The sequence below is a fragment of the Ammospiza caudacuta genome, chromosome 16 (genome assembly GCF_027887145.1).
Source record: "Ammospiza caudacuta isolate bAmmCau1 chromosome 16, bAmmCau1.pri, whole genome shotgun sequence".
NCBI lineage: Eukaryota > Metazoa > Chordata > Aves > Passeriformes > Passerellidae > Ammospiza > Ammospiza caudacuta.
Window position 1 is genome coordinate 14,295,411 of NC_080608.1, and position 15,270 is coordinate 14,310,680.

The window sequence follows — 15,270 nt, forward strand, 5'->3', positions numbered from 1 at the left end:
ACCTTCACCCCTCTTTTATGAGACTGTTTATTATCCTGTGATGTGTGGAAAGGTGCTTAAAAGGAGCTCCCTCACATTAAGGTCCTGCACGCAGAAAATCCCAAAAGCTAAGAATGGCAATGGAATGTTAAAGAAAGTGGCTCTAAGGTCTCACCATGCTGTTACATAGGCAGCAATCTGATCTCAATGGGTCCAAAGGTTTTCCAGCCTGCCTGCTGCATGTCCTACATGTCTGTGACAGAAACCAGGCAGCAAAAATGTTAACATGACATATAAAGAGAGAAGTTATTGCAATGAGGAGCCCAGCTGGCCTTGTTACCTATAAACACACAAACAGTGCTCTGCTTTAAGCTGAACCCCTTGTGCAGGCTAACAACATACAGGAACCTTTCAGAAAAATCAGAATCAGCAGTTTCTGCTTCAAGAAGAGGAAACTCAACAGAACTAAAAAGAGATGATGGGTTGACTTTTGAACTTGGCCACTAGGCAAGCTGATATCTCCAAGTTCCTGACAAGTTAAAATGTGTTTTAGCAGGAATTTTTAATATTCCTTGGTGTTCTTTTTAAGCCATAGGGTTTTCTTTGTAGAGCTCCCCTAGAAATCTCACAGGGAACACAAAGCACATCATGTTCTTGTCCAGTAAGACTTAAAAGTGAAGTTACCAAGTTGCATAACACTCTGTATTTCCACAGCCAGGACTCTTGAACACATTCTCAGTGACCACAACAGCTTTTGCCAGCTCTGTTATCACACAGTGAGGAGAAACTTGGTTAAGTCTCTTGGTGATTGGATTATCAAAGTACTGATACACCTATACCAATAAAAATATGACTTTCCTGGTGCAAGCTGCCCTACACAGTAGCAGGCAGGCTGCAGATCCTCGGTCTCCTGCAGCTCACAAGCAGTAAATGCAACACTTGGCCTCAAGTTTCATCACAAGTGCAGGATTGTTTCAAGCAGGCATGGGGTAACCTGAACTCTGCCATGGGTGCCACAATAGCTGGCACTGCTCTCACCAGAGCATCCAGAGACAAAGCTGCAGATCCCCTGAGGCTGCAGAGCAGGGGAGGGAGGCAGTCCAGACTCCTTCCCACCTGCCAAATGTTCCTGCACTCACACTCCCACCAGCAGCTCCAGTGTGTGACAGGTGTCTGTGTGTCTGTCACAGCAACTGGCCACCTCCTGCTGCAATGCTGAGGGACACAGGCACACTGCAGCCCTCAGCCGAGCCTGTGACAAAAGAGAATGGAACAAGAAATCTCTGCCACTGCCTCAGGAGTGACTCAGAACTGCCACCTGACTCACCAACTTTGCACCAAGCACCAACCCTGGCCCTGAGCCATCAGAAACCTCTGCCATTTAAACAGTGCTCACTGTCCTGGAGCCAACGAGCTGAGCACAGAGGGCTGCATTTATTTTCCAACTGTTTCGTTTACTTTTCAAATTCAGTTTTGAATTACTGGGGAAAAAGAGCCCATACAAGTGAACACAAAAGTGAAAAGCTGGCTTTTTAAGCTAATTTATTCACATAATAATAAGAAATAGAATTTACTACAGAAGAAATAAGAGTACATAGACCTGCACCTTCTAAACTATAAACTAACCAGGAATTTAACATAATTTCACACACTTTAAGAACTCTTGAACACACTGCAGTACCCATTATTGGGTGGAAGATTGGAGGGTGGAAGAATTTTGACAGCTATTTTGAAATTACAAGAATAAACCTCGTGACAAGCAGATTTTACTAGGTACATACAGGTTTTGTTATAACTGTTTATTGCAACCTCAGTTACAATGCCCAGCCAGAAACAAGGTATTACTGTTCAAACCTAATCAAGGTACTTAATATTTAAAGGAGGGAGCTGCACTGGCATTGAAAAGCAGTGAAGTTAACAAAGGGCAGAACAAGACACAGAAGAAAATTATTCCACCACATCCTAGAGCAGTAAATCCAATATTCTACCAGAGCCTTCCTCCTAAACTTCAAATACAATAGGACCACCACTCATTATCTAAATAACTGTCTCATGCACAACAGGATGCAGGTCCATACTTTGGAGTTACTAGAAAATGCTACCATAAAAATAAGAGGTGATTGTGAAGGGAATTACAAAGCAGAATTTACCTGATGAACTTAATTGCCCGATTCCAACCACACAAAAGAATATACAGAGACCAAATACTTCAAAAATACTAAACATAAACTTGAATTTCTGATATGTATTTTGCAGCTGCTAAGTTATTTTTTAGTTCTAAGACTGATGAATATTAACAGGTTACCATTTTTACCTGGCTTTTAGCATTTAAAGTAACCTACAGCTGTTTATCATCACTTACAGAACCTTCACACACCAAAGTATCTGAGAATTGTCTAAGAAAAGTCTTCATGTTGAAATAGCTGACCTAACCAAGCTCTCAGTCACTGAAGCACAAATAAGGATAACAAAATAAACCTCAGATGAGTAAACTGAAAATCTAAGATAAGTATCAGCTGAATATGAAACCAAGATGCAGAGTTCTAAACCACTATCAAAGCTATCAAAGAAAATTTCAAGCTATTTGCACATTTTCAAAATCCCCATATAACCATACTCCCTTTTTAAGGAAAGAAGGGCAGTTTCTTGCTGAAGTTCAGTTTGCTGCTGCCACAGCATCAGTTGTTATTTATGAGCTTCCTCTGCAGAGAATTTTGTAAGTCATGGCCTTAAGACAGAAGACATTATGACAAATCTGCACCACACACAATGGGACTATTGATCCTGATGTCTCTAAACACTATTTACTCTGCAGGCTCCACCTTCCCCCTGCCCCTCCTCCCCCTTTATTTTTAATAAACAATCTGCTTTATTTGGATGTTATTCCCATAAAACTGAGGCTTATTAAAAAAACCACATTTTTTATTATTGGAAATGTTGCACCTGTTCTGGAAACAGAATGTCTTTTCCAATTCAGATTTTGATATAGTGTTGGACTTATACCCTTAGAAGTAAACATTTTAAAACCAGTGTCAATATTATAATGCTACAGTGATCATTAATCCTACAGACAAAAAAAAAGTACACAAGTAAAACTTAGAAAAAACTTTATTTCTCTGCAAGGTCCTGGAACTCAAGTCAGGGTTGTGCTCCTAAATACCTCATCTGTCACATTATTAAAACTACTTTACCCAGGGCTGACATTGTATACAAGAAGCTGTAAAAAGTAAATAACTTCCTCAGGACAAGACTTAATCACAGTGGTTTTGAATGTCATCCAAATCTTGGCCTAGAAAAGTCTCAGTCTAGTACAAAGCACCTTGAGCAGAACAGTTGATTATCATGAATAAGCTGACACTTCTCTTCAGTTTGCCTTTATCTTTAAGCCTATACATCACACAGGCCCTTTAAAAAGCTGTTTGGAGAAACAAACATTTCTACAGAAGTTTACAACAGAATCTCAGTGTTGAAAGACTTTAGACTTGTAAGGACAGGTACAGCTGTTTGTCATTAATATCATCTGGTATAAACCAATCTACAGACCTTCAGCCAGCTATTCCTCTTAGCATTCCAGAATTCATAGAACACAGAATGGTTTGGATTGGAAAGTAACTTTAGGGAGCATCTAGGCCAACCCCCTGCCATGAGCAGGGACATCTTCAACCCTCAGAATTCCTGGGGTTGGAAGGGAGCTCTGGAGACCACCCAGTCCCACCCCCTGCTAAAGCAGGCACACCTGGAGCAGGTTGCACAGGATCGCATCCACACAGGTTTGGAAGATCTCCAGAGAAGGAGACTCCACAACCTCTCTGGACAGGCTGTTCTAGTGCTCTGTCACCCTGAAGGTAGCTTTTCCTTATGTTTACACAGAACTTCTGTGTTTCAGTTTGTGCCCACTGCCCCATCACTGAGCACCACTGGAAAGAGTGATGGAGAAGTGCTCCAAACTTTCTCCTAGAGACTTATTGTTTGACGAAGCAAAACAACCTTTGCTAAGTTCTCCACCATACCAAATTTTTCTCATGCCAAAAATGAAGGAGTGGCTGACACACGCAGCAGTAACATCATGCTCTCCATCTGCAACAACGATCACGCTAACCAAGTCCATAGACAAGTATTCAGCGGGAGGAGGCTCCATTCAAGGAAACAAATTCATAAATATCTGAGCTATTTAAATGTGTAAGGGGTGTGAACGGGCATCTCAGCCCAATACCACTCTGAACGCCCGGGGTTGGGAGTCAATGGCAATGGCAGCCCAACCTGACCTTAGGAAGGAGAGAAACACTTTAAAGAGCATGTGGTGACTTGGAAGGCTCTCTGAAACCTGCAGGTGATTCCTTACCTCCCTCCTGCTTTGAGAGAATTCCCTGTTCCCCCTCAGGGGCCTAAGGGCCACGCTGGGAGCCAATCCAGCAGAGCCAGACTCCAAGGGATCGTACACCGAACCGGGCACACACAGACGGAACCTTGGCACAGGAGGGGGCACACGAAGCTGAAACGCTGATCGCCAAGAGCTGGAAGGGCCCAGATGCGCCCGAAAGGGGCGGGAAAGTAGCCAGCCATAATGGAAAGGCCACAGACTACCTGAACAGCAACCCCTGGCCGCCTGCAACCCCGGAGGGACCACAAGGCCACGCCGAGAGGACGCTCAGGGGCGACCCCGGGCAGTCACCGGGGGATAGGGACGGGAGCAGGGAGAGACAGCGGGGCCGGGGTCAGCCGGGCACAGAGGGGGTGTGAGGCCGCCACCTCAGCAGGGGAGGGGCCGCGGCCATGTTGGGGGGGGCGGGGGGAACGCGGGCCCGGCTGAGGGGCCACGGCCGAGCCGCCCCCGGCCCCCCGCGCGCGCCCCGCCGTACTTACGCCTTGTCCACCAGCTCCCGCACTTTCCACATGTTCAACATGGAGCCGACCTCCCGGAGACCCGCCCGGTCTCGCTCCCTCCACCGCCGGCCCCAGGAGGCCCCGCTCGCCGCGCTCCGGCCGCCGCCGCCTCCGCCAAGCAGGGGACGCGGCGCCGCTCCCGGAAATGAAGGATCGGGCAGCCCCGTGGGGTGCTGGGAAATGAAGTCTTGGGGAGGGAGGGGCCGGGCGCGGAGCTTGCTGGGCGCCGCGAGGGCTGCCGGGAGTTGTAGTTCGCGGCTCTGTGCGCGGTGCCTGCCGGGAGCGGCGTGAGGGGCGTGAGGGGGGCCGGGGCCGGGTGAAACTGACGGGGCTGGGATGAAACTGACCGGGTTGGAAGTGACCGGGATGGGACGAGGCTCCACCGGCCGTGTCCTGAGGGCTGAACCGCCGCTCTCACATGGCCGGGACCCCGAGAGGTTGTGCCCGTCTGTGGGGCACGGACCGCCCGGCTCAAACCCGGTCTCAAAGCTCCCTCACGCCCTTCAGGCTGCAGCCTGCATCCGCAGCCCGGCGAGGCAGAGGATGGAAAAAGGCTGTGAAATTGTTGGTTAAAAGTCAAAACACTGCCCTAAAACCCATTTTGGTCCAGAATGTGGTTTTCTACTCGGCTTTCAGCGCGAGGAACTCGTTTCAGAGCAGCGTTCTGTCCTTATGGCCGTCCATCTGCTGATCGTGGTGTGCGGCCTGGGGTGAATTGCTGCTGGAATTTCCAGATCCCCCGGCCCCAGATTTTGGAAGGAAACTGCTGGAAAAGCAGAGGGGAGGGTGCAGCATGTGGGCTGCCCACCGAGGCACTGCACAGGCAGGAGCCTTGTCTGCACTTCTGGAGAAAGACCAAGCTGATAAAACCCAGGGAACAATCACCCACATAAAAACTAACTCAGGAGAATATTGCCTGTTTTAACGTAGTTGCCAACAGGCAAGATCATCTTCAAATACTGTCCATGCAGGCACTGAGCAGGAATCAGTTACAATGAAAACAGCAAAGTCATCAAAGTGAGTTTTCAATCAGGATTGTCAGTTTCATTACATGCATTTATTTTCTTACACATTGTATTTAATACGGTTTTTTAATGACCCAGTTCCATTCTTGATGTATGTTTTTTGTTTGTGTGTTTGTGTCATATATTTTGCCAAAAGACTATACATCTGCAAACTTTTATCCAAATACAACTGCAATATATTTTCTTTTAGTTATTTTGTAAGAGCTGGCAAAAACAAGGCATGAGAAAGACCAGTTGCAATGGCACTTGCTGCTCTAATAAGTCAGTTCTTTTAAAAGTTAGTTTTTCTAAAAACTTGTCAGGAAAGCTAAACAGCTCAACTCCTGCCCATTTTCTGACACCCACTGTATCTTTTCACACAGACACTCTCATGGCTTCTGTCTCCTGAACATGTCCATGAAATCTATTTGAATATAAAAACTTCCTGAACAGATCATCAAATCCAGCATCTTCTTCCTAACAGCAGTATTAGAGGTTCATTAAGGTGAAGGATGTGGATGGATCAGACCTCAGGTACATCTTTCAAATGTTCATTTTCCTGTGGCTTAGGGATTCAGTTCTGAAGTAAAGTTTTCATGCTAAAACTTTAGGAGCAGTGGATGGACTTTTATTTTATGGATTTTATTGATTGCTTTTTGAGCCTTTTTAGATGAATCTACGCTACACCTTGTGGCAATGAATTCAGTGTTCTGTCACATGACAAAATGGTTCCTTTTGTGTATTTTAAATTGTCTGCTTCACGGCCTTACCAGTTCAAGTAGTGTGACAATTGGTACATAACAATTCCCTAGCACTCTTTTCCTTGTCAGTTGCAAATTTAGAAATCTGTTAATTTCTTACTGCACTGTTTATTACTGCCTAAGACTTGCAACCTACTTAATTTCTGCAGAAGGCTATGACCAGCCTAGAGGTGTTTTATTGTGGGGGGATAGAATATAAAGATAGTGCAGAAGTTGGTCTCACACCTGAGGAGGTGCAGGTGCACTAATCACCAAAGATAGGAGCAGGCCTGCCCTTAACAGGCCACAGCTGTGTCCAGTTAGGATGAGTGCTACAGAAGAGTGGGTTAGCTGGGTGAGGGGAGAGTTGCAGTTTGTTGGTTGTGCTGTGAAGAAGGAGGAGTCAGTGCTGCGAGGAGCTGCCCATGAGGGATCACTGAGAAGGTATGCGAGCTTTGCAATAAGATGATAACAGTTTATGGCTTCTTTTTTTTCCTCAGCTCCCTTCATAAGAGTTCTTAGCAGTGTTTTCATTTTTGAATGCTACTGAACCCAGAGGTGATATTTTAACCTGCAGCACAATACCTGTGGTGGCTGTGGCTGGTGTGTAACTGAGCTCAGCACCACTTTTGCTGCCCCACAAATGAGAGTTGTGTGGCTGTTGAGAACTGGGAGGAGGCAGTTGCATGATTTCCTACTGTAACCTAGAAAAGCAAGCTGGGTGAACACTCTTGTTGTTCAATATCAGCCTTTTGGTTTTTTCTGTAAGTGCACTGATATTTGTCTTCAGGAGCCAATGATGTTTATAACCTCTGTTTAATGAAGAAACAGCAGAAAGTACAGTAATTGGAGCTTGCAGAATTGCACCTTTCCTGATTGGCTGGAAATGTTGTTGTTTTTAAGTGTGGCTTCAGTCCATATTGGATTAAGATCAGGTTTCTAAATGCAGTTCTGATGAACTGCAAATTCCCCAGATTCTGCTGTGGTGCAATGAAATTGATGTTCTTGTTAGAGCTGGTTTCCTTGAGCAGCTGCAGAGTTCTGAGTGCTGGGGCAGAGCTGCCAACTCATGGGGGGCTGCCAGAGGCAGATTCCAGGGTCCAGACTCAGCCACACCTCAAAGTGCACATATCCCCAAAATCAAATGTACCCACTCCTCACTACTTTCCCATCAGGGGTAACATTTGAATTGAAACATTAAGGGTCGTTAAGGGTCAAAAGCCATCAGGATTTGGCTGATTTGTTTGTTTTATAGAAATTGTTGTTTCCACGTGAAAAAAAAAATTTACAGCCCACTGTAATCTCACACTTCAGAAAAAAAAAAGAGAATTGTGAAGAGTATTTTAGGTGCAGGCATTGGAGAATAACAATATGCAGAAGAAAGGCAGGCTGAAGCAGGGATTTCAAAGATGAAGGTGAGCTTCTTCTGAGCATTGCTTGCTATGTCTGGATGCAGTAATGGGGCAAGAAGAGATGACTGGCATTTATTGTCAATTTTAAGGTGTAGTAAAAAGCAGGTCTTTATGTGACATTGAATGCAACATGAGTGACGGTAATTTTGCCATCCCCATTCTGTCAGCTGCTGATAAAGTGCATGAGCATATGTATAATTTCTGAATGATGTGAAGACACTTTCTGGTTCATAAGTAATTCCTTTAAAAAAAAAAATCTGATCGGTGAAGGGAGAGGGTAATGCAGTTTCAAAGCAATGTAATATTCAGCATAACAGGTAGTACTTGTAACATATATCATGTAGAGGAACTGTACTTTATTATAATTTGAGCCATCAATTACAGGAGAAGCAGTTAGAGAAATTGAACTAATTTGAGCACTGCAATAGAGTTTGCACCTGGCTATTCCAGAAGTTAATATGGGCCATTTGGTGCACAAAAAGTCTTGCACATTCCAAGTGCCTGGAGAGCAATATTGTTGTTAATATCAACCATATTAATGCACAGTAGAGACATGTCCAAGTCAGTGATTAATTTACAATTAAAATTCAAGGGGGGGAAAGAGGAATGTCAAGGAAAATCACTTTGTGGCAGCATAGGGAGGCTATGGCACAGACTGAGAAACTTTTCATTTAAAGCAGTATTTCCATGATTTCATAAAGCTCTACTTTTTACCCACTTACACAGCTGAAATCTGAATTCCATAAAGTAAGTTTGTTCTAAGAATTAGTCAGTAGGGCAGAAGCAACGCTGGGATATTACTTCCCGTTTGTAGGCTGGTTACCATCCAGGCTTTTCTAAAAAATTGCAGCTTCTCTGAGTCCAAATGTGTCTTTCTGTAACACATCCCAGCCACACAAACATCATATTCCAACCAGAGAGTCCCTAGGTGGGCTGTTTCAGAACCTGCATTCCTGCTCTGCCACAGAATGGTTTTGCCTCTGCTGAAATTCTCCAGTCCCTTCAATGGGTGTAGAGCTGCTTGTGAAGCTTCCACTACCTGAGCCCACACCACTCTCATTTAAGGAGAAAATCTTGAGGGGTGGGCAGTAACAGGGAATATTGGCAGGGAATGGTGGAAAATGTGGGGGGAGTGAAAAAAATACTGAGTGATGTTCCAGTGTTATCCCTCCTCACACTGCCCTGCTGAGAAGATCCACCCCTTTACAAACAGCCTTTGCATGGCCTGGACCTGTCTCACTGTAAAGGAATGTAGGTAGCAAACTTCAAAGTTTTTTAAGAAGTGAAGATGATTCTATTTTAAGCTTTAGAACCAAGACTACAACTGCCTGTGTTGTGCTTGTGGAAGACTGGGAGTGCCAGGCAGAGGTGATGATTTATCTCAGGAACTGGGAGGACAACCCTGCCCTTCAGACAGCTTCTTCTGCCAGCAGAGCGTGCAGGGAGGCTGAGCTGAATTTTAACTGAATCAGGCTGCATCCTACCCAGTGCTGCTTTTTTTTCTAGCCTGAAGAAATGAAGGTTGATTCCATAGTGTGGATTTTCACTCTGTCTCCTCACAGTCTTTTGAAATGCTTGAACCAGTTCATTTAGATGAGGCAGGGGTGGTTTGCTCTCTAAGTGAGTTACAAATTTATGCAGAATTATTACAAGTTGTCTCAAAATAAATGACTGAACAGGAGAGACTTTATTGTTGCTGCTCCTGAAAAGATGTGCTCAGTCTCTAATGAAAAGCATTTAAGGTCAGAGTTCTCTGGGTTCTCCATTGTCCAGTAGCAGTAAATTCTGGCTTTTCCTGTGCCTGGGGCATTCACAACATTGCTTTTTTTGTTGTGGATTCCCTGATGTCTGGAAAGGGGTGAATTCCCGCTGCCAAAATATTACCATTTAATTATCAAACCAATCAACTGTGAGACAATTGTCCCCAGGGAAGCAATCTTCATTAGTTCCAATTTTTACAGAGCTACTTGGGGTTTTTTTGGTTTCTCATTTTCTCCCACATTAGTAACTGGCTGTGTATGCATGTCTCCAAATTAGGATGGAAATGTGGGGTTTGGGGATTGCCAGTTAATGGATAATCTTAGATGTTCTGAGCTTTCCTTCAGGCTGATGATGTGATCTGATCTGACATTGTTCTTGGGGAGGCGTTGGAGATACAGGCTGTAAAATGTTACCACTGTTAGAAGTTTAAAATACAGGGAAACCCCGTGTGAATTATGTCCTGATGTCACCACAGCTGTCTCTGTCACACCCTTAGACACCTCCTTTAAGTGGATATGGTACTTTCCATGGAAACTTTAGGAGCTTGTATGTGAGAACTGATCCTCAGTAGAATTCTCTCATATGAGCCACACATGATCTTTATTCTTCTCCCAGAAACTCATGTCCAGGTTCCTCAGTCTTTTGTTCCAGCTTTGGTTCATTCTAAGACTCTGTAGCCTGGATTGTTGCTGATTGCTGTTATGCAGCTGTTCTAGTAAGTTATTTTCTCTACTGACAACAATTCACCTCTCTGGCATTAAAACTATACAGGAGGAGGAGAAAAGGACAGGTCACTGTCTGCTTTTTGTAACAGTCAGCTGCTGACAGATTTGTCTTGCTTAGCAGGCTGGGTTTCACGTTCCAAAATGCCTGTGACAGTGGCCAGAGTTAGAGAACTGGTAGCAGAACAGGGCTGAACCAGAAGCACATGCCAGACTAGTGAGGTCAGAATTCTTGGGGATGGTTGCAGCCGGTAAGTGTTCCCATTTATTACATTGTCAGTTTGATTGTAGTCCAAGTCACTCAGCTTTGTGCCAGATCCCCGAGCCAGAAAGGTCCTGTTTGCCTGATTTCCTAAGGATACAAATCTTCTGAGATCTCCCTGACTCTGTATTTGTCTTTCAGTCCCCTTGCAGTTTCTCTTGTGCCAGTTTCAATCCGATGAGATACAGGGGTGGCTGGCTTAAGGATCTGAAGTTGTGTTTTGTGAAAATGCACAGCTGTGTGGAGAGAGATACCACAGGAAAGCTCTGTAAGGATGTAGTAGGAGTGGAAAGGCCGTAGTAGGAGTTCAGTTGGATCCCCTTGGAGAGCATTCTTACCCATGTTCCTCAGGGAATTTGTTTTAGACACAGGAGAATCCAACCACAAGACACAAAAAGGAAGAGAGGTCTCCTTTACTGCTCTCTGAAAACCTCATTTCACTTTGCCTAACTGATTAACTGGTGCCATAAATGTCTTACATAACCCATCAGATGAAGCCCTACTATGGTTTCCTGTCAGCTGTGAACATGAGAGAACAGAGTTGTAGTCTTCCTTCTTCATGCATCTATTAGCCTCAAAACAGCCATAAGAAATGGCAATTCGAAGTCATCTTCCAGCTGTGGCCCAGGGCAGCTGCTCTTTGGTAAGGCAGAGAAACATGGTCAAAGAAATCCCTGCAGCTTTTTCCCTTAAAGGTCATGGTATGTATTTTCATGGATGCAAGCTAACAAAAAACCCAGTGAGAACTGAAAGCAGTGCTTGAATAGACAAAAATTAGTCTCATTTTCATTTTGGCTGGAAATGAAAACTGGCACAGTAACACTACACAGGATGGTCTTCAAAATCCCCTTTTCAGAATATTTAGCTGGACTTGGATCAAAACACAGTAGATGGAGACATTTTCACAGACTGGCAGACTGGGACTCTCCAGGCTGGAATTATCTGGCCAGTTTTAGTAAGAGGAACTGGCTTTCTATCTCAAAGACAATGCCTTAAAGTGCTGCTTTTTTTTTTTTTTCACTCCCTGCATTTTTTAATTAGATCGTCTTTCAAAGAAAAGAATGGAGAACAGTGCTGCTGATTTTTCTACCTTCAAATAATAATCAAGAAAGTGCTGTTTAATGAGTTTTTTTTTCTCTGTATTAGTTTACTTAGTAATTTATATGCATCAACACGAAAACAGTGCAAATGCAAGTCTTGTCATGAAGAGTTCCCACCTGAGTAACTTCTGTTAGGGGGAAGAAATGGTGTTTTAGAAATTTTGATTTCCATGTTTCCCTCTTTCCTTCTTCCCTATTTTCATTGCTTGCATGGAATGTGGTTGTTTTGGTTCATATTTTTTTACAAAAATAAGGCTTTAAAAGCTGCTGTTGGCTATTAGTGTTTTACAAAAAGCAAAGTGCAAATACCATCACCAGCATCAAAGCTACTGAGGTTTTAATGAAATAGAAGAAAGTTGAAAGAGCAAACTCAGTTTCAAAGGTGAAATTGATAAGGTTTATTGTTAAGTTGGGAGGAATGTCAGATGGAAGAATATGTCATAAATAAGTAGCGTGTAGTTCTTGTCTTAAAGAACCAGATCTGTTCCACTGGCATTCAAGTGGACATTTTTTGCAGCACTGAGTAACCTTATCCATAGTTATTTACTACAGCTTCTTTCTTAGGATTATTTGGCCACCATCAGGTGAAAGACAGTGAATTGAACATATGAATCACCTCTAGTTCCAAAGTTCTTCTGTGAGGTTCTTGGCAATTCATTCAGTATGGAATTTACTGTGTCTGGACCTTCAACTCTTAGATCCCATCAAAGCAAGAGAGAACCACCATCTACTCTTTCTCTGATGTTGAGGATCACTTTGGGAACAAACTGATGCTCATTCCCAGCTGCCTATCTCCTCCTCCTGGAATAATTGCCAGACAGATCTAAAATTGTGCCTTGCATGCAGTGCTAGCCAGTTAAACAAACATGTTGCACGAGACCAGAATGCAGTGGCTGGGTTAATTTTTTTCTTCTTTCTTGATTTCCAATATTTTCAATTCTTCTGGTTCCCATTGGTGTGACCCTTATTTACTGTCTCCCACTGTGTCATGAACTAAATGTTTACCTTTGGATGGAGGCTGAGGGCTGAGTTGAGAGAGGAGATGTTGGCAGCCCTTAAGCTTTGAGGTGCTTGTTCATTAGAGTTCATCAGTTTGGGGACTCCTTGCTGTTTTGAAAGAGAGGAACAGGGAAAAAGAGACCATAAATGCTGCTGAACTGAATAAAAGGTTCTGTAATTGGGGAAAGGAAAAAAAACCCAACCAACCTACCACAGAAACAAAGAGGTAAGAGCTCTAGAGAGGCAAGAGTTGTCAAAAAGCCTTCCCCATCAAACAGACTTCAGAGAACCACAGCAGACGGATTTTCAGTAGCAGTCAAATGTAAGAGTGTCGGAAGTTGACATGCTGTCCCTTGGAGAGCCGAGGTATTGACAAAAGACATGCAAACTTGAAAAATGTACATTTGTGGAAAAATCCATCCTGACAAGTGACTGCACTTAAGTCGCCAAATGGACTTCACCCCTGGGATGAAACTCAATTATTGTTGCACATCCAATGAATCCATCCATGGAGAAAGCACATGGCCAATAAAAGGGAACCGTTCAGTAATCAGATCTTTCAAAAACGATTTAGCTCTTTGCCACTGAGTCCCTGCTCTAAGTGACATGTGCTTCCCTGCAAACCTGCTTGGCTCCTCCACTGGCTGGTGAGGAGTGCTGAGCCACTGGGAGCTCTTCTGCAGCACAAACACATCCTGCACGAGCCACTCAAACATTTCTCTAACCCTTCTGAGTTGTCTGACATCAAGGCTTTTCAAATTGCAGCTTGTATTTAGTGCACATGAAGGATGCTTTTGGTTTGGAGATATTTTTACAATCCTGTGAGTGGAAGCTATTTATTGCCTAAAGGATTGTGTTAAATGGTTTAGCCCAGTCAAGGCTCCATTAAGTAAGGAGCTTGCAAGCTGCAGTCATTAAGACAGTCTTCCATTTTGAGTGAGGAAGTGTCTTGTGTGCATCTGCTGCTCAGCGTTCATCTTTCCATACCAATATTTAATAGGTACCATCTCTTCTTTTGAGATTACATTATACTTTGCACAATCTGTGTACTTTTTATCTGCCATATTCTTGATTTCAGCAGTCCACAGTTATCATGAGTAAATCCCTCTTAGCAAGAAGTCTAGTTTGGGTAATTTTTATTTTCTGATTCACAAATGAAAGCTAGCCCCACTATTGGCCTCGAAGCCAATTGTTTTAGGATGCACCTGCACACATATTGTTTCATAACCAAAACATCTTTGTGAAACTGAAACACTGCAACTGTTGTTTGGGGAAAACAGGCAACAGTGGCTGACAACAGATGTTTTTAAGAACGTGTATATTATGTGCAAGTGTTTCATAAGTTTACTGAGTTGCCATGGCCAGATTTGAAACCTTTGCCTCTTTTACCAGCCATCTAGTTCACTGCTGTGTCTGTCTGTTCTCACAGATCTGTCATGGTGATTTTTAGAAGATGTTGTTATGTAGAATAAATTGAATATCCAGTTTTTCATGACAATTCAGAATGCAGTTTCCCTTAGACTTGTGAAATTCCAGTACCAACACTGTGTGCCCACATGTATGTGACATGAACACAGACATCTGCCCTTCCACCCATCAATAAGAGGAAAAATGTCCTGGTGACAAGGCTATATAGTTTTTTGTCTTCAATTATTTTTTACTCCCATTGTTTCAACCATTTCATAATCTGTCTGCTTTTCTCTTTACAAGCTGGCAGTTTGGTCTTGGAACATCCTCTGGGCTGCCAAGCAACAAGCTTCTCCTTATTCAGATTTTCAGGGAAAAATGTAGCACATCTGTTTACACTGTCACCCTGACAGAAGTTTGAGCCCACTCTCCAGAGTTATCAGGCATTATTATGTCAAGCACCAATGTTGAAGGAGCATCAGCCATCAAGTCTTGCATCATCCCGGGCTCAGAGAAAACTGTTTAGCACAATTTTATTAATATGCTGTGAGTGGTTATGAACATGGTACTGGATTTAACTCTTGTTTCGGCCAAAGACTGTTTTAACATTTCTAGCAATGACATTAGCAGTTTTATCTCAACAAGCAAAAAATCCTCATTCTTCAAAGAATCTCCTTGGGGAACTGAAAAAAAAAACAAACCTGCCTTCATACCAAGTAACATATTTTCAGAAAAATATGCAATGTTTGCTTCATATTTATGGTAAATCTTCATCACACTCATGAAGTCTATCCAGCAGTGTTTTCTCTAACATTCTTTTCAGCATTTGTCTTTGCTGATACAGTGACTCAGCACAACATGAGCATGGTATGCAAGTCTACCATTAGGCAAATATTTCTCATTGTTTGCAGAATCCCTAGAATTCAGCAGAGGAATAGACTGGTATTTGAGCCAAGAAACATCTGAATGTCATGTAAAGTTCAGTTAATTATTTTCTAAA

The 15,270-nt window shown here is 43.4% G+C and overlaps 1 protein-coding gene across 1 annotated transcript in view; it reads right to left on the reverse strand.

Annotated features, from left to right (window-relative positions):
- The window catches only part of CLINT1 (clathrin interactor 1), a 46,222-nt gene extending 41,252 nt beyond the window's left edge, over positions 1-4,970 (reverse strand). The window contains exon 1 of the mRNA XM_058815060.1: positions 4,843-4,970. Within this exon, the coding sequence (XP_058671043.1) occupies positions 4,843-4,883 (41 nt within the window). The 5' untranslated portion in view covers positions 4,884-4,970. The remainder of the gene's footprint in view (positions 1-4,842) is intronic.
- Positions 4,971-15,270: the final 10,300 nt, after the last annotated feature.